The sequence below is a fragment of the Condylura cristata genome, unplaced genomic scaffold (genome assembly GCF_000260355.1).
Source record: "Condylura cristata isolate star-nosed mole 26May11 unplaced genomic scaffold, ConCri1.0 scaffold00009, whole genome shotgun sequence".
Taxonomy (NCBI): domain Eukaryota; kingdom Metazoa; phylum Chordata; class Mammalia; order Eulipotyphla; family Talpidae; genus Condylura; species Condylura cristata.
The window spans coordinates 13,955,512-13,980,266 of NW_004567110.1; the positions used below are offsets into that span (position 1 = coordinate 13,955,512).

Consider the following 24,755-nt stretch of genomic DNA (forward strand, 5'->3'; position numbering starts at 1 on the left):
CCTATTCCATGTGTTGAGACTATTCTTAGAACACTAGGACTCTCCTTTCCTTAGGAAAATAGCTATGGATTTTTAAGTAGAGAAATGAAATCTTGTTTCCAAGGGTATAGACCAAAGTTCTGTTTTCTGTTGGCATCACTAGCATGGACAGTAACCATCACAGATTTACAGTCATAATAATTGTCAACAGTGATCCAACCAATAACTCACATTTGTTACACTTGATCCGCCTGGAGCTCCGGGAAGTGTTTTGCATGCTTCGCTCCATTTCCTTCTTACTACAAACTCCAGTTACTTTAAATAATTTTTCTACTTTATAGATGAAGAGACTGTGGTACAAGAAAGTGCCTTGGGCTACCCAGGGTACCTGGCTACCATGTGATAGATCCACCAAGCGGTCAGCACGGCAGCCTCCATGGTAGCACATCCCACACCCAACCCCAATATCTTTGCCTTTTGTGTCCTGCAGTGTTATCGGACTCACCCTGGATCAACACCTCTGAATCCTGCAAAGGCAGATGCTTTGAACTTCAAGAGCTGGGACCACCTGACTGTCGGTGTGATAACCTGTGTAAGAGCTACAGCAGTTGCTGCCATGACTTCGATGAGCTTTGTTTGAAGACAGGTGGGTAACTACTGAGTCCTCCCTCGCCTTGGGGAGATGACCAAAAGACACCCCCACACCACTCCGTCCCCTCCTGGCTGACCTGCCGCCTGGCACTGCCACCTTTCTTTGTCCGAAACAAATTGTGGGTCTTAGTTGTTTTTCCTGAATGATTATTGATTGCATAATGAGAATTTTCTGTTTGACAAACCCTCTGTTTGCAAACAAGGATTAGATTTTCTGCAGTGGCTGTCATGTGTCAGTTTGGGAAGGATGCATGGAGAGGGTTTCTCATCTTTATAATTTTTGTCTTTACACTGCTGGGGGTTCATGGGCTTTTTGTTTTATTTTGTTTGCTGCCCAGTTTCTGGCTTTTGTTTTATTTCTTCTTACTCTAGAGTGATAGCCTGCCCCAGTGACACTGCCAGTTCTCAATACAAGGGGGAGTTTGTTATGGAACTCAATTTTGGGTCACATGTTCTGGTGACTCGAAACTGTCCCTCTGCGGTCTTCTTGGCTTTTCTTTACACTGGCCTTTCTTCTACCCTGGACCGGTCTATAGAATAGATTGGCTTTTGGATGAATGTGTATGGTGGAGAAGCACCATGGGGACATTTTCCTCCCACCTGTTCTGCTTCTAGTGCTCACCACTGCAGATAAGTTTAAGTGCAGAGTCTCTCTGCTCTGCCGCTGGGCAACATTCTCCAATTTGGAGAAAGGTGCTAAGCACCCCCATTCTTAAGAACACTAGACATGGATATTCCACAATTCTCTTGACATGCTGTTTTGGACTTTCATGGTAAGGGGATACTTTCAGAAATCTAACTCATATTATTATTGTCATTAGTCTAATCTTTCTAATGACATCATTAAAAACAGAGACATTTCTCCTTCACTAAAGAAATTATCCTGATTTAGATGGAAGCTGACATCAGCTCCCTTATTAGTTCTGAGGGGTTTGTCCCCTGTTCACCCCCTGCCAAATAAGAAGAGTTTTCTTAAGTTGTTTTTGCAGTTTTCCAAACATCTGGCCTTTTGTTGATGTTGTTACTTTCCTTTGGAACATCTCCCAGGTTCCTTAGTAATGGGTCTGAGGACTTAAATGCTGAAAGACTTGTAAAGTGAATATATAGACGGAACAGATGTTCCAGAAGACTTCTTGGGTTCTAAAACATTATTTCAAAGCAACAGTCTGTGTTTACTTGGTGATGAGCAACCAACTGATGTTGTGCGTATCCTTTCTACCTTGACTATCTTGTCCCAGGTGTGTCATCTCAGCCCTCTGGATTCCTGGGCTTTGAGCTCCTTGCAATGGTCAGTGACTTGTGACTCTTGCTTCATTCTCCCTGAGCGTAGCTCATGCCTTTCTTTTCAGATTTAACAAATAAATATGATAGTATTTTAAAAGAAGTTTAGGTCACTGTGTACAAAGGTAATGTACACCAAGTGTGGAAGAAGCAAATATCAAGTAATAAAGGGCTGAACATGAAAACAAGTCTGTGAGAGTCTATGGTACTGACACCCACACTCACTAGAGATAAGCACAATCGATGTTTCAGTGTGAACTCTGATCACTTCCTCTATTTTGTGTATGTTTACTATACCTCTTATGTATATTTATACAAGTGTGTATACAGTTGCCTCTGTATATCTGCATTTACATACTTTTATGCACCTCATCCTTTTGAATGCCTGTGTATTATTTCATTTAACAGGTACAAACTAATTCATTGAGTAGTTGACATTTATATTTCCTCCAATTTTTGTTATTACAAATAGTGTACCAACGAATACTATTCATGCATAGTCATAATTTTGTTTCTTTCCTTAATATAAATTTCTAAGAGGAAGATATCAGGATCACAGTATATGTACATTAAAAAAAATAGAAACATGTTACAAATTTATACTCTGAAAGGCTGATAATTCCTTCTTTTTCACCATTGGATATTACACTGAATAAGTGAATTAAAATGATGTTTCTCAATAAAGCCAATCCTGAATTCAAAGTCATTTTATTTTAATGGTAATATCCAATCAGATTTAACAAGTACTCATGGAATACTTAGCACATGCCAGGAGCCATTCTGTGGGGATAATGGTTAAAAGAGAAAATGTGATTTTCTTGCATGGAGCTTATTGTCTCATAGATGAAAAAAAATCTGACAAAATTACAGCACTCTCTTTAAAATGAACGTATTTCCTTTCTGAATATACCTTTATGGTAGAGGTGAGCCCTGAGCTCAGCCACATGTGCTGAGGAAGAATCTATAACCCACTTACTGGCCTTCCAGAAAGTAGGGGGACTGACCTTTGCTTCAGGCAGGACTACATTTTGGTCAGTGGTTGAAACTGTAGGTACTTTTATTATCCCTTTATCTCCTCTCTACTTAGGACTTTGACTTCTTAGTTTAATTTTATTATATTATATATGTATATATATTTACATCTTTCTTTTTGTACATTTTTCTATTTTTTTTAAAGATTTATTTATTTATTCATACAGAACTGGGGTACAGGCCAGAGATGCGGAGGGTGAGAGGATTCACCAGAGACAGAGTCGGGTGCAGAACAGGCAGATCCACGAAGTGCACTGCTGAGGGGAGCAGCAGGCGGGTCAGGAGAGGCCTGCCGTGCCATGTGGTCACTTCTGGGGCAGGCAGGGATTGAACTCATGCGGAAGTGGCCTCAGCTTTTTTGTGCTGCGCTTTAACCCTCTGTGCCACCGGAGAGGGCCTTTTTGTACATTTTTCATCACGGTTGTGACCCCGCGGGCTTCCCACCACCTCTTCCCCATAGTCCCGTGTGCTCTTTCCACCCCAGTTTTGACCCTGTCCCTTCTCTTCCCCCGTAGAATGTCTCTAGCTTATAGTTGTTCATTTTTACTTTATTACAGTAATAGGAATTTAACTTTTTTAACCTCCAGATGCCTCTTCTAACTGGTTGAGGCCATTGAGTTGCTTTATCCTTTGTATTTAAATCAGAATGCTTAAAGTTAAGTAAAGCTGCGTTGGAAAACAAGAGTTCAGCCATGCAATTTAAGCACGCAATAGTAAGCACCCTATCACGCACCTTAGACACAGTACATTTTACTGGGTCTTTTTGGGCAGTCTGCCCAATGTTAAGAGTTCCATTTTCCTGCAGAACCATATTTGCCTTTGACTTTGTACTCTGATTTGAAAAACTGGAAATTTCTTCTCTTTGTAAGCCCTCCAAATGTCATTGTGGTCTCATGCCAACTCTAATTTCACAAGCAGATTAAATAATGTGGGATTTTAGCTCTTTCTGTTGGCAATCCTTGTAAGTGATCACGGCCTCTTTCATTTGGCTTGCGTGAAGCAATGAGAGTTTTATTGTGCTGATTTCAGCCGGTGGCTGGGAGTGCACGAAGGACAGATGTGGAGAAGTAAGAAATGAAGACCATGCTTGTCACTGCTCGGAGGACTGCTTGGCCAGGGGAGACTGCTGCACTAATTACCAAGTGGTTTGCAAAGGTATGTGTTTCCTTGGACTTGCCTGGCTTTAAAAGAAGAAAAACTGGCGATTCTCCAAGTGATCTTGGAGGTCACGGGCATAACACGTAGGAGTGCGTTTGGGAGGAGGAAATAAGTTGAGCTTCTCATGCTCCCATCTTTCACTCCCCTGCACTTCCTTGACTGAAATAATGAGGCTACAACTCTCCTTTTCCTAATTAGACTCATACTAATGAAGAGATTTCAAAACTTCCTGTCTTGGTCTTAGGACAGATTTTTTTTTTTTTTTTTTTTTTTTTTTTTTTTTTATTCATACAGATCTGGGGTACAGGCCAGAGATGCGGAGGGTGAGAGGATTCACCAGAGACAGAGTGGGGAGCAGAACAGGCAGATCAACGAAGTACACTGCTGAGGGGAGCAGCGGGCGGGTCAGGAGAGGTCTGCCACGCCATGTGGTCACCTCCGGGGCAGGCGGGGATCGAACTCATTCGGAAGTGGCTTTAGTTTCTCAGTGCAGTGCTTTAACCCGCTGCGCCACCAGGGAGGGCCGGTCTTAGGACAGATTTTTCTAGAAGCACAGTTTGAGATAGAAATTTTGAACATGGTATTTCTTTTAGGATGTGCTGTGGGGAAGGCAGGTAAGGAAACTAGGGAAGGGGGGTGGGGTAACAAGGATGTGGCCTTGGGTGAATTCTCACTCAGCTGGCTCTGGAAAGTGTACCTTGGAGTTCTTACCTTGAGGTCAGGATGTGTAGACCTTGTACCCAGGGAATTTAAACTAAGCTGAACTGCTGGCCTGTGGATAGGGGTGCAAGCTGATAAGGGGGAGTAGGGTACGAAAACCCCAAAGCCACATAGGCACAGGCGCTGACTTTGTGTGATTCGTTGTAGGTCATGGTTTTGGGGTTCCATGGTGAATAACAGTCACTGGTCATGTCACCAACATGGGAGAAGCAGGGCCTGTCTTTCTGGAGCTCAAGTTGCTATGGTTTTCACTTGTAGAAGTTACTATGGACAGGGTGTAAAATATGGTACCTCAAAAATAAAGACATTTTTAAAAAGGAAGTTAATGCAAAGATCCAAGAATGTAGGAAGTTTGTAAATCACTTTTTAATATCTAAATTAAGTCTTCCTATCTCTCACCCAGAGGTTTAAGGAGAAATTTGTTAACAGATTTCAGAGAAATATGTGCAGTGCTTAGTTGTGATAGGATGAAAGTAGTATTTTGAAAATATATTTTGAGTTTGAAAAATTTGTCCTAATCAAATAATTATTGTAATAATTAAAAAATATAACATTGATTGAGACTATATTTTCTTTCTTTCTTTTTTTTTCTTAATGCACATAATAATGGTACCAATAAGTCACTTTGACTCTTAGGGAAAAAAAATAATGAAAAAGTCTGAGGTGGCATTAGTAGTTGAATCATTAAGACCTGGCCTTTGCTGGCTTAAAATTCTAGGTGTGCATTTGTGAAGACCATGTGTGTACTTGGGTGATGCCAGTGTGGAAAAGCTGCCACCTTTAAAGAATCATGTACTTAAACATTGTCAATAAAACTCTCATTGACCAGGGAGGTTTCCATGTCTTTTACATGGAATCAATTTTTCCAAAGTGCTGGTCACAAATTTTACTTATATTTCAAGACACATGACTTTTCTTTGTCTTAGGATAGTAGAAGACAATATTTTTTTTTTTATAATTTTTATTTTCCCCATAGGAAGCCTCAATTAAAATATATATATAATATGCATATTATATATATCTGAGCTCCCTCTTGGTCTTTGTTCATGAGAGGGAGTCCCTCAGGAGAGACTTACCATTTGTGCTCTCAGATCTTGGTGGAACATAAAGCTCAAAGAGAGGATTGGCTCTTATCCCTAATTCAAGGGTGGAGCCAGATCTACTGGCAAATACCCCTCTACTGCACTCTCTCTGTCAGTCATCTCTGAGAGTGATCAGCCATCCCCCTGCTAAAGAGAAGCTGTATTGCTTTCTATGACAGTGAGATGTTCAGTGGTAAAGAAAAGGATGTTCCATCTCATGACCAAACAGTTTATTTCTAGAGGAAATAAACATGAAATTTTGTTCAATGACACCACTGATGTTTTTATCACCAGCCCATTAAATGAGGAATGGGGGTTATTAAATATCAAATTTTAAATATTTAATAAGCACTAGGGTTATTAAATCTTAAGTTTCCTAGTACATACGGGTATTCTATTGTTTGCCAAGTCAGACGCTAGACTTTATTTCAGACTTTCTTTTTAGAGGATGTTCAGTCAATCATAAGACAGGATACAGGTTCTGTTTATTGTCTTCAAAACTTTGGTCTGGATGGTGTTTATGATTAAATTTACCAACTCGTTCATTTTTCATTTTAGGAGAATCACATTGGGTAGATGATGACTGTGAGGAAATTAAGACCCCAGAATGCCCTGCAGGGTAAGTGTTTTATATGAATAGTATGGAGTTTTGTATATTAGATAATGAAATATCATAAGAAAAGGATAGTAAAAGGGTAAGAAAAAAACCCAATGTTAAACTGAAATTCTCTTATACAGGCAAATTTATCAATATGGATGAACAGCTTTCCAGTCAAAAACTAGAATGTCTGTTTTGAACTACTTAATTCCTATTTTAGAAAATTTTCTCCTATCATTTCTGCAAAATCAGAGATGGCATACCTCTTCTATTTCACATTAGCTAAGGATTTTACATAGTGTAAAGAGGCCAAAGTCACAAGAGAAGGAAACACATTTCTGATAGACTTGTATTAGTGTTTTTTTGTTTTGTTCTGTTTTTTTTTTTTTTTTTCCTGGAGGTTTCCTTTGTCTCCCCAACCCCTTTACTTAGCTGGGAGTTATAGAACTCAAAAATATCATCCAAGATAATAACTCCTACCAGATGCTGCAGAAACTTGACAAACCACTGGAGCACTGCTTTGCTGGTGTGCAGCCAAGTTGGAGTGACACCCCAGTTTGAGTGCAACCAGCTTGAGTACAACTACATCTTGCAGGAAACTTGAAAATTCATAGACCTTTCAATGTCTGTGGAAAGTAGATGCTCAATAAATGTGTCTTCATTCATGTGTTTGTTCACGTATGTTCTTATAGGGAAGGCAGCCTGTGTCACGAGTTCCTAGGATTTAGATACGGTCTTTCTTTTCACCTCCTTTTTAACTTTAATAAAGCCTTTGAAGTTATTTGGATTTTTAAATGGGATGGCAATAGTTGTTGACATTTTAAGATGTGTTCATGTATTTTCACGAAAAAAGTTCTGTTATTCTATCTACCCTATACCGTTAAAGGATAATCATAAGAGTAATAGAGATGACATTGGACTCATATTTTTGTTTTAGTGCCTTATATATGTGGCTCATTTAAAATATTTCTTATTTACTATGTCTTTAAGCAAACTCAAACATACACTTTCTGAACTTTCTTTAAACTGTTAGAAATGGTTTTGCAGATATTTTAGTATATTCAAGTGACTGAAAATTATGTTAGAATAACAGAACTGGTGCAGGGGTTAAAATCTCAGTGTTATCGGTATCACCAGCCACTAACCCACATGGTACAGCAGACCTCTCCTGTCTCCCTGCTGCTCCCCTTAGGAGTTTGTTCAGTAGATATGTCTGCTCTGCTCCCTGTTCTGTCTCTGGTGAATCCCTCACTCCCATCACATCTCTGGCCCACACACCAGTTCTTATATGCATAAGTAAATAAAAATAAGTTTATAAAAAAGAATATAGTAGAACATATGGCATCAGATCCTGCTTTAGACAGTCTAGTTCTTCAATAATTTTCATTATTTTTGAAATTATTTTAAAATTAAGCTTATATGAAAATTTTAAAAAATGTTTAGTCCTACTAAGACTAAAGCAAGGTCATACCTAACATTGAAAAACTAATAAGTAAGTCATTTTCTGGTCTCATCTACTGACACAATTTCTAGTGCTATTTTATATATATATTCATTCACTCATCCATCCATTTATTCATGTATTTGGTAAACTAATTCTTAGTATTACACACAAAATAGAAAGATAAGACACAAAACTACTTTTAAACTAGTAAAGAAGAGTTAACATGTTACAGAACATTAAATAAACATAACATACATACATGCTAAAAGAAGTACGAATTACTATCTTTAAGAAATTCAGAAAAATTAGCAACGAACATGATAGAAGAGGAAATATTGAGCTGGGTTTTAAAGACTGAATAGGAGTTTTCCAAATGGGACAGTGAATATTCTAGGCAATTTAACCTTCTATGAAAAACCTTGTGCGCAATGTGAGACAACAGAATGGAGGAAACATGTTAGGTAAAATCAGAAGTCTGTGGATTTTTTTTAAATGACTGATTATTTAACTTTGACTTGAGACAAATGGTATGTGGCCAGAAGCCCATGCTTGTACAGATTCTCTGACTGGGGTTTATTGTAGAAATTCTTAGACCCAGTTATTTGAGAATGACTACACATACTTAATGGAAAAATGGCAATCATTTCTCTCCCCTCCCCCTCCCTTCCCCTCCTCTCTCCCCCACCTTCCTCCTCCCCTCCTCCTCTCCTTCCTTCCTTCCTTCCCTCATGCATACAGAACTGGGGTACAGGTCAGAGGTGCAGCAGGGCTGAGAAATTCACCAGAGACAGTGGGGAGCAGACAAGGCAGATTGGCAGATTAACAAAGTACAATGGTGAGGGGAACAGCGGGCAGGTCAGGAGAAGTCTGCTGTGCCATTGGGTCACCTCCCGGGAAGGTGGGTGGAACTCATGCTGTGTGGCTATGCCAGCTTCGTAGTGCTGTACTTTAACCCTTTGTGCCACCAGGGAGGCATTTTCCTAAAACGAGATTTGTAACTCTCTCAGGTTTGCACGCCCCCCGTTGATTATCTTCTCGGTGGATGGTTTTCGCGCGTCCTACATGAAGAAAGGCAGCAAGGTCATGCCTAACATTGAAAAACTAAGTAAGTCATTTTCTGGGTCTCATCTATAACCTACAGTCTGCCCAGTACTGTGCACTGCAGGCTTGGAGATCTAGGTTTACATTGCTCTTAACATATTTTATTATTTGAAATACTAAAAAGGAAGGCTGTGGGGTTGTTAGTGTATGAAGTGGATTTCCAGACATGCCCTGATCCCATTGTTTTCGAGCTGTAATACCTGCTTTCTGTCCCCAGGGTCCTGCGGCACACACTCCCCCTACATGAGGCCCGTGTACCCGACAAAAACGTTCCCCAACTTATACACCTTGGCCACTGTAAGTGTTGTTCCCAAATGATGTCCATTCCAAGGACTGATTTCTTCCCGAAAAGGGAGATGTGAAAACACATTCCTTGCTGTTTAAAAAAAATCTTTTTCTTTTTTTCATCTTCTCTGTTTCATCTACTCAGTGTAAATGCCTTTTACAACATTGTGGGTGTTGAGCTTCGTAGCATCTTTAAAACAAACTTTCTTCAGGAGGAGTTCTGTCTGAGCATGTACACTAAATCTCTCTCAAATACCAAGGACTCTACTCTTTCTTTTCTGAATAAAAACATTACAATAAAAATGTTGAATTCAGGATGTCTATGTTATAATTTTTAGGTACTCTTAATTTTACTTAGCTTCTTTAAAAACATTATTTATCAGACTATTTATTGTCCAGAGGGTTATAAAGAGAATGTAGGAAATTGGAAAGTATATTTAGATATAAAATGTCTTTAGAGGCACATCAGTAAATGTCAAACTAAAGGTTATCTAATTGTAATAAAAATTATTGCCATCTTTTATTAAATTGCAGTAGGTAAAAAGCCCAGCTACTAAATTTATTATAACCATGCTAAGTTTTCCAAATGGCTTTTTGATTAGTCCGTAGAGAATATATGTATTAATTAGCAAGGCACATATAAGACTTATATATATCATACATGTTTGGAAATTAAATATTGCTGTAAGACCTACAAGAAAATTAGAAAACTAATATAGGTTGAGTTATTATATTGATATTTTTAACAATAAATTTACTTTTACCAAAGGGATTGTATCCAGAATCCCATGGAATTGTTGGTAATTCAATGTATGACCCTGTATTTGATGCTACGTTTCATCTTCGAGGACGAGAGAAATTTAATCACAGATGGTGGGGAGGTCAGCCGGTAAGTTTTGCAATTTGTTGTGTGCATTGAGAAATTTCATCCTCTGACATGTTACCTGCAAAAAAAGATGCATAGTTACCTCATATTTGCTGTTTCTGTCTTTTGATGTTATGTGTGCATGCACACATAAACCATGTCTATATATTGTCTTGTCTGGAGAATCATGATGCATTTTTGCATAGAAAAAAGGAAAAAAAAATCATGACTTTTCTGCCTATATGTACATATGTTTATTTGTGTGTGTCAGTGAGGATAAAAGTAGGAGTTAATCAGTGTCTTGATTTGAGCAAAAGTGGTGAAAATTAGGAATGAATTTCAGAAACATTTTGAAGAAGGGATAGTCAATAATTTGAATGGGAGCACAATGAAAAAAAGAAGTAAATGACTTCCTCAGAGATTGACCAATCAAAATTTTGGCTCAAATTCCATAGGAACAGAAACAGGAAAGATTGCTAGAGAAAAAAGAATTCAATAAAAATTCATGAGTTCTTTTGTTTAATCTGTTTTCTAAAAACATAGAAATTATATAGCACTAGAAACCTACCTTGATGCTGGACTAGCAAATTAGTACTTTGAAAGAATCTCCTGTTTACTTCAAATCAAAAGCCTGAGCCGAAACCAAGATGTAGGTGGCTTTCTTCTTGATGTTCCCCTGTGAGTGTTTATGGCTAGGCAACTTGCTTGGTTAACACAAGCAAAGTAACAGTCTCCAGCCCTGGCCGAATATGCCAAGCTGAACTAAATGCATCCAACTCTGTGGAGTAGCAGGATCAGAATCCCCACAGCAATGGATTTCAGTGCAAGGAGTCAAGTAGAATCTTGCAGAAGAAAAGTGCATGTGGTTCTGTCTCATGCACTTTGAATGGGGACCACAGCTCCATAGAGGAGGGCTGGGAGACTTTTGTGCCATACTTGAAGAGAGGGCATTGTCCATGCGTACCCACCCTTAAACACTTCTTGTAGAACTGTTTGCTATGGTCTATTGGAATAATAAAGACATTAAATAAGAAGAGGAATTTTTCTTAAGGTATTGTTCTTGGAGAAAAGGTCATCACAATCCAAATAGTTATATTGCGTAATCGATACATCATTATGCCAGTTTAAACATGAGCCTTTCATTTAAAACTATGAAGACTTTCTGTATGTTTGTAGAAGTGTTTCCTTATCAGAGAGGTTCTGATCTGCTCTCTACACAGCCTGGACTCCCAGATGTCTGCGAAGATATTGGTTGGGAGCATAGTGAAATTTGTTTATTGGGTGGATTTCACATCAAAGTTTAGGATAGAGGAGCATTTTATATCTACAAGAAATGATTGAAATTAAAGCTCTGTCAAGTGATTGCCAGTGGGTCTTTCATATTAATTTTGTCATGAGGGTAAACTTGCCTGAAGAACCACAAAGGATATAGAGATAAATAGTAATTTTATCAAATTGGATCTCTGTACGCCAAGTGTTGACAGAGGTTTCCTCTGGGTTGGCGTGACTCAGAAGATGAGTCCACACAGTCATTAACTTTTGCAGAACAGAGGGGAGGCCATTAACCTGTGCCATTGACCTGCTCAGTGAAGTCTCTGTTTCAACTTTGTTTGTCTGTTTCCTGGGGTGACTCTCAAAGTTGACACTTTTGACCACCTTTTCTATTTTCCTGTTGACCAAGATTTGCAATGAAACTGATTTGTGTTTCTATCTTCTTGAACATGAGGCCGCCATAGGAAATCCAGGGCACATCATAGCTTTAATTATCCAACTGGTTTTATTGAACTTTGCCATATAGGAAGAAAGAAACTACAGTGTAAGAGTCATAAGAATCTATAAATACTACTTAATATTCTTCAAGCAGAGGCTTGCACATTTCACAGAGTCACCCATGAAAAATTAATTGGGGTAGAGAAAATATTTATAAAAATCTGAAACAGGCAATTAGGGAATTAAATTAAACTCAACATATTTACTGAGTGATTAAACCACAAAAGACATTTGACTAAATAATATAGGAGCCTGATTGAATGGAGAGTATGAACCCCTTTACCCTCACTTAATCTAGTAGATGGGATGAAACATTTGTATGGTGTCCATCTGAAAACTTGAATCTCACCTTTGTTCTTCCAAAAATAATTTCTCTAGTTAACTTCAGTTTTTAAAAACTCTGATAGAATCACTTCAGTAAAGTTGAGCCTGCTCAACTTTGTTAACAAATGTGTCTTCATTTGTTAATCTCCATTATTTCTAAAAGTCATTTATAATGACCCTCCATTTCTCATATGTATTTTAGTGAGGTTCCTTTTGTTGCTGTTGTTTTAAAATTGCATTTCTTTTTTGCTTATTAAAAAAAAAAAGATTCCATGCTCTTGTAGAGTTCCTTAAGTGTGTATGTTTCTTTGAAAATTCTCTCTGCTGTCATTCCGCAAATTCCCTACTGACAGGGCTTAGTGGTTCTATTTCAATCTGGATTCTGCAAGGTAGAGAATGAATGGGACATGAGGGGCCCAATAAAATGGAGATTTGGGGCCGCCCTGATGGTGCAAAGTGTTAAATCTCAGCACTGTGAAGCTGGCCGCAGCCACTGCAGCAAGAGTTCGATCCCCGGCCAGGGAAGTGACCCACATGGGGAGGCAGACTTCTCCTGTCTTACCTACTGTGCCCCTTGGCAGTATGTTTCAGTCGATCTGCCTGTTCTGCTCCCTGCTCTATCTCTGGTGAATCCTCGAAACCCCTATACCTCTCGCCCGCACCCCAGTTCTTGTATGCATAAATAAATAAAATAAATCTTTTAAGACAATAAAGATTTGAAGAGCAAGTCCAACCTGAGGATGTCTTCTAAGGCCAAAGTTTCAATGTGAAGAGTCTCTAGAAGGAATACAGCTGTAGCCCCCCTGCCCCCACTTGCTTGACTTAGCTGCCTTCTGCCAGTACTGGGGTGCAGGTCTGGTTTCAGGACCACCCGAATGAATGACTATAGTGTTAAAATGCAAGAGAGATCATATGTTCCAAAGAGAAAGCAAAGAGAAGAGTGAGGATAGGGAAGGAGTGAACCTTCAGGCCAGAGGGATGGGAGTGAGGAAGCACCAGTCTTCCCTTCACCTCTCTGTGTCTATTTCATTTCTGACTGGGAGAGGATTTGTCTTCTTTTCAGGAGAGTTTTACTTTTTCTTTATTTTTTTCCATAATTGAGATATTTCTGTAATTTCCTTTCTCTTTAATTTTTTTCTTAGGATATTGTCCACTCGGCTTATTTGTTACTAGACTCTTAACTTCTCTTTCAAGTTCACGTCAAGTGTCTGTTCCAGGTAGCCTTCGCCTAGCTCCTCTAGTTCTGGCCAAGCTCAGGGACCCAACTTTGTTTTTTCAGATTATTTTTACCATAAATTTGGCCATGTCCTTTTGAAATTAGTTATTCATGTGTCTGTCTGCTTTGCACTGTGGTACCACAGGGTGGGGGTTACCCTACAGTAGGGCTTGATTTACCTCTTTATGCTCAGGACCAGACACACTTCTTGACACTGAGGTGTCCCTGTTAGGCTTTGGAGCCAACTTTATGGGGCCCCCATCTGAGGCCTGTAGGCCCCTGTATTATATCACTCTGATTCTTCTAATCTAACTTCCCAAAAAGAACCACTCTGTTCTATTCTGTTCCATGTCCTGACCCTGACATCTTAGCCTATCCTGTTTCTGGAATCTCAGTGACCCTCCTGTTCTTGTGATAGGGCCTCAACCACCACTCTGGTCTCAAATTCTGTTTATCTTAGCTCTGTGCTTTTGACTGAGAAGGAATAACTTCCCTGCAAAGAACAGACAGACAGACAGACAGTAGTTATTTATGTTTGCAAATAGTAATTTCTTGATTATTTTCTGAATGGTCTCACCTTTTCCCAAAGCTGCATACTTTAAGACAACAGCAACATTTCAGAAATGTTCTATATTATTCCCCTTTGTTCCATTTTCAAAATGTAGCTCTGAGGATATCAGTGTGGAACAGAGTGCCACTCGATAAAGGAGAGCAGTGGAAAAATCATGAGATTAAAGGCAGGAAGTCTCACGTCAGTGTTTTGTCAGCTTTCTCCCCCCCTCCCCTCCACCGGATGTGTTGTTTTACCAATCTCTGTAGAAATTTATATTATATTCATATTCAGAGAAATCATTTTCATTTCTCTGAATTAACAAGGAACTAGGAACTTTGTTCTTTCTTTCTCTTTCTCTCTCTTTTTCCTTTTTAATAACCCCAGAGACTTTTTTTCACTTTTCTTTTTTTGGACCAACATTTTAGTGCCTTTTTTCTTTGCAGTTATAATGTAAACACATGACCAGCAAAAGCACATTTATAGCTGCTTATGATCCTGATGTAACCAAAGAACTGTTTCATGCCATTAGTTAAACTTGGCAGATTAGTTACATTACTGCCAGGATTTTTTTTTTTTTATTATTCTGGCTTAAGATTTTTTAAATGTCTTTAAATTTCAAGTATTCTTTCCTATTTGTTTCATTCTTCTTGTTTTCTGACTATGTTCCTAATTTTCTTTTAGAAAATATGATCAACATGACTTTTTAAATTGTCTTCATAGTTCCCATTACTTCTTAAAATGGTTTAATTTTTTACTGATCACAGGATGTTCATTGTCAATGTAGAAATTTGGGGAATTACAGGAAAGTGTAAGGAAGAGATAGATGACCCTGGTTTTTCCACAGGAGTAATTTTATCCCACTTACTTCTGAATTCTCCTCTCCCAGTGCTTTTTCCTCTCACCACTGCACAGCCTTTCTGGAGATGTTTTCCTTTGAGCATTACTGAGCTAGAAGTCACGCAGAGGGCTTCCTGCTGCCCAGAGAAAGCCTACATCAGTGTGTATTCCCCAGTAGAACTTTTGAAAGTAGGGGTCATCATTGGACAGAAGTATATATATATATTTTTTTAAAGATTATTTGTTTATACAGAACTGGGGTACAGGCCTGAGATGCGGAGGGTGAGAGGATTCACCAGGAACAGAGTGGGGAGCAGAACAGGCAGATCGACGAAGTACACTGCTGAGGGGAGCAGCGGGTGGGCCAGAAGAAGTTTACCGGGCCATGTGGTCACCTCCAGGGCAGGCGGGGATCCAACTCATGCGGAAGTGGCTTAAGCTTCTTAGTGCTGTGCTTTAACCCGCTGCGCCACCAGGGAGGGCCAGACAGAAGTATGTTTAAAAAAAATAATTCTTAAAAAACTCCAAATTGATCGTCTGCTTCCTCTCTGCCACATATTACCCGGTATGACTTCCTTGGAGATAACCAGTCATCAGGTTTTGTAGGACATGAACACACTAGATGTCTCTTTTAACTCGTTGTCAGTGTAGAAATTTGGGGAATTACAGGAAAGTGTAAGGAAGAGATAGATGACCCTGGTTTTTCCATAGGAGTAATTTTAACTTAACATGAGTGGAAATTTATCACTACTATAAGAAACTGGTATCTCCCAGACCAAGTGTATTTTTTCAAAGATTTATTTAGTTTTGCATCCAAGAGCTGGGGTGCAGGCCAGAGATGTGAGGGGTAAGAGGATACACCAGAGACAGAGTGGGGAGCAAAACAGACAGATTGACTGACACACACTAATGAGGGGAGCAGTGGGCCAGAAAGGAGAAGTCTGTCACCCCATATGGGTCAGCTTCCTGGCCAGGGATGGAAATCGCACTGTAGTGACTGCCTATAGCTTCATAGTGCTGAGACTTAGCCCCCTGCACCACACGGGGACTCCTAAGTGGGCTCTGAGGTACACCAGGTTGTCCAGCGCTCTGTTTTTTTTTAAAGATTTATTTATTTGTGCATACAGAACGGGGGTGCAGGCCAGAGGCTCAGGGGCAGCGAGAGGCTTCACCAGAGACAGAGTGGGGAGAAGAACAGGCAGATCTCCACACTGCTGAGGGGAGCAGCGGGCGGGTCAGGAGAGGTCTGCCGCGCCATGTGGTCACCTCCGGGGCAGGCGGGGATCGAATTCATGCGGAAGTTGCTTTAGCTCCTCAATGCTGTGCTTTAACCCGCTGCGCCACCAGGGAGGGCCCCAGCGCTCCGTTTTAATGTCTCATCTTGCTAGTGCTTTCTGTAGAGCAAGGATGAAGGATGCATGTTTGAGTTCTGCTGACCTAGCGACCCCTGGACTTGCCAGATAGTGTATAGAAAGCAGAAGGATCCTGTGGACCAAATACCGGAAGGGTTCTGGGAGCAATTTGAGGGGCTTATCTTTCTGATCCATCCATGAGATGAGGATGTCATCATCCCAGGTCTGGTCCACGACATCCACAGCAGCCCTGTTCTCCAGGGATCTCAGCAAGCCTCTGTCTTATGATGTCAGGGACCTGGGAGGCTCCTGGAATCCTCATGGAGGTCTTCCAGACAAGATGCCTCAAATATTTCCAAACCCATGTCCAAGTTCCTGGATGTCCCACACCTTTAAATTTTCCTTTTCCTCAAAAAACAAAGGTTCTCACAGGAGTGGTAAGATATTCTCAAATACTGGATACAATTGGAAGTGTGAGAAGGGGCTGGTTGAATTCTTAGTGTGTATTTTCTTTGGTCTCTCTACAGATAAGCCTCTTTTCTTTCCCAGGATGCTTTTAGTGTTCCTCGAATAACTGGAGTATATTTCCAGTAATTTGCAAAGTTAAGATGAAAACTGATCAAATGTGTATCAAGTGCTAAGACTGTTGTATTGACTCTAAATTTTGTTAACAAATGAAAGCTTCGAGTAATCCTCTGTAACAGGTCCTGTTATCAAGATTTTAAAGGAAGTGAAAACAGAAAGGTGAATTTGCTGGCTCAAAGTGACAGAGGCAAAGCGCAAAATCCAGCTCTCTGGCCACAAAACCCAGGTTCTTAACTGCTGTATCTTCTTCCTCCCACAAAATGAGCTGGAAAAGTTATGTAAAAGCCTTAGAGAAGTGCTTGATTCTAACTCACCTCAGGAAGTTATTCTTAAAGCTCCCGGCACTAGAAATCTAAAAGGCAAGTTCAGAATAAAAAAATAAACTGTTTCCTCTTTTCATTTACCTAGATTAAAACAAAACAAGACAAAGGTGTGTTCCAAGACTTTGGCTTGCATCTGTGGCCAAATAGGGGTTCTCTTGTGGAACTTTGAATAGTAAAGAAACATGTGGTCCACTCCTGGTCTTTTGACAAACTTCTGCTATCTCAGCAAAAGGTTTAGAACAATGATCAGAAAAGGCAGGTACAAAGGCAGACTTTTAAGATGAAATAAAAGTTTTCGAATTGCCACTAGCATCCGAGCAGAACCTTTGAGAGCTTTTACAGAGAATATATCGAATAACATTCATGGAAATAATGATTCTGACTTCCAGATGTGAAAAAAAGTGGTTGTAAATAATGTGAAGTTTATGGTGGTGTATGGGCAAAGTGTAAGATATCTGATCTAATACATTTTTAAAGCTTTTTCTTCTTTGATCAAAATTCAAAATATAACATAAGCCTCTTATGTTTTCCTCATTAGCTGTGGATTACAGCAACCAAGCAAGGGGTGAAAGCAGGGACATTCTTCTGGTCTGTGTAAGTTGCCATTGTTTTGTCAATGTTCATAAAATTGTGATCCAGTTTATGAAGCATTTATTCAGTTCTGTCTCATTCAGTAAAATGTAAAAGTATGAACACTTATAAGTTTTGCTGATTCAACTGAAACCTCCAGGTTTTTTTTTTTCAGAGGTTCTCTTACCATCTCTCCTTCCACCTCCAGCTCCCACCTCCTCTTTCTCCTCTGTTCTTTTTTATTTTCTTAAATATGTTTATTACAACATCCTTCATTTTTGTACAGTGTATGATTTCCTTGTGAAATTCCCATCACCATTTGTTCGTGCGCCATCACCATTTTATCTTCTCTCCTTAATCGCATGCTAGTGAGATCTCTTCTTCTAGTAGTCCTTTATATTTTTTCTATCCCTATTTATAGGTTTTTGATCACTCACCACTTAAAGACCATCTACCCTAATTATAGGTTTTTGATAACTCTCTTAGAATATTTATTTGTGGCTTTGCTTATCATCTTCTGGAAATAAATTATAACCTGCTGTATTTATTTTGGCTCATAACTAAAAAATTTAGAATGGCTTCAATAGTTGATAGGGTGGTCAAGAAGATGGAGATTGCAGACACCTTATTTTCCCATTGAACCCCAGAGTTTTCCTGAACTTAAAATAGATATACATGAGTTGACTTTTAATGATGTGCATCTGAAATGACACAATGTTTTAATATAGTATCACTTCAGTAAGTAAAAAGATAAAATAAAAAGACTACTTCTTTTCCTCAAAGAGGTAACATGGGCTTTGATAGTTACTATTCATAAAACAGACTTAAGATGAACCTTAACTAATGAAAATATCAACAAGTTGATTATTTGTAAAGGTTCCTTAGTAAGAAAAGGAATCTGTTTCAACGGTATTGGGGACATTCTTGCCACTGAGATGTTCTTTCCATTTTTAACCACGTAAAGCTGTTTCCATATTTGCCTCTTATGCCTTAACAAAAATCGGCCTATTCTATAACAGTAGTTTGCTGACAGCAATCACAGGTTCAAATGAATCCAAAACAGTACTGTCTATAGTCCCCAAATTCAGGCATAAGAGGACCTTTTTCAGATTCGAGGGACTTAGTTGAAATTGGGTATGACACTAAGACACAGTGTCTCTTTGATAGACTTTCTCCCATTTTCTTGAAAGAAACGTTTTGATTTGAGAAATAAGGGTGGGTGCATTTGAAATGATACTGCTTAATGTAAACGGTGTGTTGATTTACCAGCTTAGTTTTAGGCATTCCATTTTTGCTTAACCCTTGACTGTCATAGATTATGGAAATGATTTCTTCTGCTCCACAACATATTTGCCTGGCAGAATGGAGGGGAGCTAACAACATAATTAATACTTAGTCACCACCCTTACCCCCAAAACTGCTGCAAAGCCTCATTGAAAAGGCTCAGTGTCCTGGCTTTGAATGGCAATTTTCTCCATCCATTAAGCCACTTACAAGAAGGTGGCTTTTGTTTGCTACAAAGATATCTGTGGTCTTATTTTGCTGATCCAGCTATTATATCACCACATCATGAAAGTGACTTGATTTATTTTTCTTTCTTTAGAAAATTATAAACTGGCCATGCTTCCAATTATTTAATAGAAATCAAAGAATTCACACATATTATACTCTGAAATATTTAATATTTGAGACCAGATTCAAGCCATAGATTTAGACTTTGAAGGACATTTTTGAAACACAATTTTCATAGGGAAATGTTTCATATAGGAAGCATAATGCATCCTATAGGATATTTCTTGCCTTTTTTTTTAAATGACACATTTTGTTCCAAAATCATCCCCAGCTGAAGCTCTGTTACATTCTTTATTGTCATTCCTACTCAAAGGCAGTCACTCCCTATTTGCATCAGAATTTGGATGGGCTCTAACCTCAGCTCTGATATGTATTAGATTGCTTCTATTGGGCAAGACATTTAATAGCACAATATGTCATAGGGGGTGATAGTACCTTTATCATAGGGTTAGTGAAGCTAGAATGAGTTGATTGATTCAAAGCATTTGGAAGGGTGCTTAGAACATAGAGAATAACCATTAAATACTATTTGTTTGTTAATTCACATTGATAGAACAATGGCTGTGTAAGTCTTAAGATAATGTTGTTTCCCTTTGCCACTAAATACCTAAAGGAGAAGTCCTTCCTTTATTTTCCATGTATTCTCCCCCGACCTTGGCTGCTGTGCACAGCCGCAAGACATATTCTGCACCTGTGATGGTAACAGAGAAATATGGATCCTTCTTCCTTTTCTGCTAGTTAGATTTGTTTGTGCTGTCTCTTTGCATAGCTTTTAAATAATAATGGCTAAGGGACGTGTCCCTTTGGTCTCTGAGGTTATTTCAGAAAGATAATCTAAAATGCCTGGAAAATGAAGAGGCCAATTTGTCCAAATCCTTATTCTTGAGATCAGAATACTCAGGTTTTAGAGAAGTCAAATGTAGGTTCAAGGTCACTCTGACCCCTCAAAACTTGTTCTTCTGATACTTCTACCACACCTGTGCTCAGCCCCTTTCTGGAAAACAGCCCCTGCCTGTTACCTTTCTAAGCTGATAATGGTGAATCTTCTGTAATCAATTTTGGGTAGGTATTTTCTGTGTCTTTATTTATGTTTGCACAAATCTTTCATGAGTGAGTGTTTCATTTCTGTAGATCTGTGAAGCCATACATTGTAATAAAAGCTAGCTCCTTAAACAAAATTCTGTGTCCCAGACACTATATCAAATGCCTCACATCTACTACTTCAAATCCTTACAACAACTTTATGAGATAAGTGCTATTATTATCCTCACTAATGAGCACACCAAAAGTTAACTGAGTGCCCTGCCAGAGTCTCATCATCAGTGTGTTTGAGTCAGTAGGCAAACTCTTGACTTCAGAACTGAATCTTTTAACGCCTGTGCCTCACTTGTCAAGCACCTCTTTAGAGGAGGTGATAAAGGGTGGGCGTTCTGAGACCGACATAAATTCAATAGCTGGTATTTTTTATTAGCATCAAATGAGTCCATCAGAGTCCAGTTTGTGATTTTACAGCAATTACATAAAATAAAGCAGCTTTTAGGTAGATAGTGAGGCAGATGAAAAGGCTACAGCATTTGTTTGTTTTTTAAGTTAGGAAAGAATTCAAGATATGTAATTATTTTGTTCAGATACTGGGGATTTCTAAGGTGATTAAGTGATTAACCTGGCTTTGCTATGCCTATTTCTAATTTAGTTATACAGTATAATAAACAGGATCACATTTATTCAACAGCACTGGAATTTGTTTAAACTAGACCATTTTGTGGTCAAGATGATTTTCTAGGCCATTAGGTTAATTCTAGACAGAGAGGGATTAGGAGAGTAACAAGTCCCATCTGTTAATGAAGACTGGAATTGATGAGGATGGGTTGGAGGGTGCTAGGGTGTCTGCTTGATTAGAATGCCTGGTGATTCCTATATTCAACTAATTGAATTGATGATTGATTCCCCTCTTAGCTCTCCCTTGTCTTGCCTGTCAACATAAGTTTAAATGGCTCACCCAGCATTCCATGATGCATTTTTAATAGAGTGTATCAAATAGCTTTAGGTTCCCAGCACTACTGAGTAGTAGGTCAAGAGATTTCCCACATACCCCTTACCCTAAAGTATAGTCTCCTCCATTACCAATGACCTTCACCTGAGTGTGACATTTATTGCAATTGATGGGCCTCCATGGACACATCATTACCACTTAGACACCATACTTTATATTAAGTTTGGCTCTTGACTACAGTAATTTTTACTACCCACAGTTAAACTTAAACTTTAGTCTGGACTCATCATAAATGTTTTCCAATGCCTGATGGTAGATGGAGGAGCAGAAAAATGTGCATGTTCTTTGTTAGGAAAGAATAAACAAGTTTCACCATATGGAAAGACATCACTTAGTTTGTGAGCGTATTAATGTACCTCATTCTAGGACACAATACTATCATGTCAGCTGAGAACTCTTGAAGTGAGTGCCAGATTTGGGATAATTATATTTCAACAGAGGAAGGAGACTTAAACACAAAAGTCATTGTGGATGAAGATTATACCCTTTTTGCCTGTCTCATAATTATATGTGCCCATTCTTGATAGATTTTTTTTAAGAGTTTGGAGAGAATTTCAAAACCCTTTATTTGTTAGAGAAGGAGCTTAAGGTTTCAAATTAAATAATGTTTCTTTCTAAACATTATAGCTCTTTAGGCATAGAATGATGATAAATTGTGATCATTAATAAAAATAGGTTTTAGGCCTTACTATGTGCTAGCATTCCACATGTCTCATTTCATCTTTGCAACCATTTTGGCCACTATATTTTGTTATTATCTTAGCTTTCCTGATGGGTAAACTGAGGCTGAGAGAGATCAAAGAAGAGTAGAGGTCAAGAAAGGTCACATCATCAGCAAGAGACCGATAGAAGTCCCTGTCTTTCTGCAGCCACAATTAGCACTGCTCCCCACGAAATGGGAATGATTCAGAGCTGAAGGTTCCTTTCTGCCCATAACTGTCTCTGATCAGCAGGACAAGTTTCTCATTTGACTGTGCATCAGAGTTTCCAATCTCTTCCCCTGTGGCAGAGGTTGAGCAATGTAATATGTTGCAAATGGAAATGGGAGTTGAAGCACTAATTCAAAAGAGGACCTTTTACTACAACGAAGTGAAAACAGATGGTGGTAAATAGAGAGCACTTGGCCAGGGTGCAAGAGCAAGCACTCATTAGGCTGCAGTTTGTGGAAATGCAACCTAAAATTTTGCTGTGCTTGTTAATATCCCACAGGGTCATCCCTCATGAGAGAAGAATATTAACCATACTGCAGTGGCTCACTCTGCCAGACAACGAAAGGTATTTGTTTCCCTCTCCCTGACTTGCCTCTGTCTTCAGCACATTTCCATCTTTGGGTAGAACTGGGTGAAAAACTAGATGTGAAATAGAAGTACAACCAGGTTGTGGTATTATTACAGTTTTTATGGTACTTAGACTTAAGTGTTACTTCCTCAAAGAGGATACAAAGACGTAAGTTACTGGGGACATTTAGTAGCATGGATTACTACAGCTACTAAGTTTGGCTGCTGAAGCAGAGTTTAAGGCTCTGATGAATGAACCAGAAGCATCTCAGGGCTTGGGGAAGCATTAAAACTGACTTCACTTTAATGGAGTTGCTTTTTCAGGCTACAGATTACTTGGCTTTTGTGAATTGTCACTAGACTCTAATATCTGAGGATCAATGGCCTCAATACGTGTTTTCCTCTGTGACTTTGATTCCTGAAGAAGGCACTAGGCCGTTCCCACAGTGGGGTTGATGTAGAGGGTGGTGAAGGATAGAAGCATTAAGAAACAAAAGAAACACCTGTTCCATGGTAAGACTAACAGACTTGGGGAGGTGAAGTTACTTTGAGAGGATTTTAAGAAAATGTATAGGGATATTTGATATTCTTTGTTATGTGTGGTTTGTGGAAGATTCTGAACCTTTCCATTTTCCCATAGGCCTTCAGTCTATGCCTTCTATTCCGAGCAACCTGATTTCTCTGGACACAAATATGGCCCTTTTGGCCCTGAGGTTAGTAGCTTCTCATCTGTCTGAGAACAACCTGTGTCCCAGGACTACCTGATCTACTGACCTAATTTCAGGATTTGGATGAAGTCTGTTGGGGTGTTTCTATCTGGAGGGTTTGTACACAGCCAAAGAATTATAAGACTAACAACATTTAAAAAGAAACTATAAACATTTTCTCTTACAGGAACTTCATTGCATATTGATTTGCTACTCAACTATGTTCCAAACTTGCTGTCAAGGAGAGAGGTATAACCCAGCCTTGTGGTGTAGCAGTTGTAAATTTGTAGGATCAGGAAGAGTTGCATTTGCCATTACTAGAATAGGGGTGGATAGGACTCCGGGGATGAAATTTGCAATACAAAATATTGCATTTGCATTTCACCTGTCTTAAAAAGACTGTGAAGTTCAGAAAGGGTAGAACAGCTACTTAGCTCGCAGGTACAATCAACATTTTCTTATTTCATACATTTATCTTTAGTATATACCTGTGAAAGCATCACTATGATCAAAAACAAGGGCATATCCATCATTCCCCAAACTGAAACAAATTCTTAACTGAGAGAAATACACTGTTGAATGAATGTGTTTAGCATGACAACCTTTTGTCAAACACCCAGGGATCTTAGGAGAAGACAATCTGCCTGCAGGATACTATTTCCTAGAACTTCAAATTCAGGAGGTGGGAAAAGGATGGAGCTGTTTCATTGTGTTATTTTGTCTGGAGATGGAAATCATCCTAGTATTTTGGCATTGATTGTTTAAAAATGTGATGAAATTTGCAAATCAAACCTTTTCAGTATTTCCCACTGTCTTTTTCTGCTGGAGTAGTCTCCATCACGTGGAAGTCCATATCAACCTAATATAACTTGATTTTGGATGAGAAATTATTTCAAAAACTCTTTGTTAGCGTATGTTACCTCCCATTTTGCTAATAGCTTGTAATGGCCCTGTGGACTCTAATAAAGTCATTGTGTTCAGCATGAGGATGAGTAGGAAACACAGACAACTCTCTCAGTTTCAGTATTTTTGAGCAGAATATAATATGTCTACATGAAGGCAGTAAATACCAAGACGCCATTATTATTTCTGAGGCTTTCACATCAACGCAGCAGTGATTTCTTTAAGCCTGGAAACTAATGGCTCCATGGAACCATTTTTAATTTGCCATAAATCATTGAAGTCATATAAGTTTGATGATCTTTCCCCATCCCTTTGATGTTTAACTAGTGTTTCTTGATTATGAAGCACAAACGATAGAATGAGATAAAAATCTACATAGGCATCTTATTCTTGCCAGCACAAACATAGCTGTTTTATCTTTAGGATGCCTTCCTTTGAGGTTAATCTAAAGGGAACCAAAGGAACCACATTTTATTAAAATGTTAGAAAAAGGTCCCTAAACAGCTCCATGTGCCCT

General features: G+C 39.0%; 1 protein-coding gene across 5 annotated transcripts in view; it reads left to right on the plus strand.

Moving 5' to 3' along the window:
- Positions 1 to 24,755, plus strand: part of ENPP2 (ectonucleotide pyrophosphatase/phosphodiesterase 2) — a 102,577-nt gene that overhangs the window by 40,202 nt on the left and 37,620 nt on the right. For all 5 annotated transcript variants that reach the window (XM_012723075.1, XM_004679619.2, XM_004679620.2 and 2 more), the window contains exons 3-11: positions 470 to 625; positions 3,973 to 4,098; positions 6,462 to 6,522; positions 8,953 to 9,050; positions 9,264 to 9,343; positions 10,101 to 10,220; positions 17,695 to 17,750; positions 22,561 to 22,626; positions 23,269 to 23,341. In XM_012723075.1, the coding sequence (XP_012578529.1) occupies positions 470 to 625; positions 3,973 to 4,098; positions 6,462 to 6,522; positions 8,953 to 9,050; positions 9,264 to 9,343; positions 10,101 to 10,220; positions 17,695 to 17,750; positions 22,561 to 22,626; positions 23,269 to 23,341 (836 nt within the window). The remainder of the gene's footprint in view (positions 1 to 469; positions 626 to 3,972; positions 4,099 to 6,461; positions 6,523 to 8,952; positions 9,051 to 9,263; positions 9,344 to 10,100; positions 10,221 to 17,694; positions 17,751 to 22,560; positions 22,627 to 23,268; positions 23,342 to 24,755) is intronic.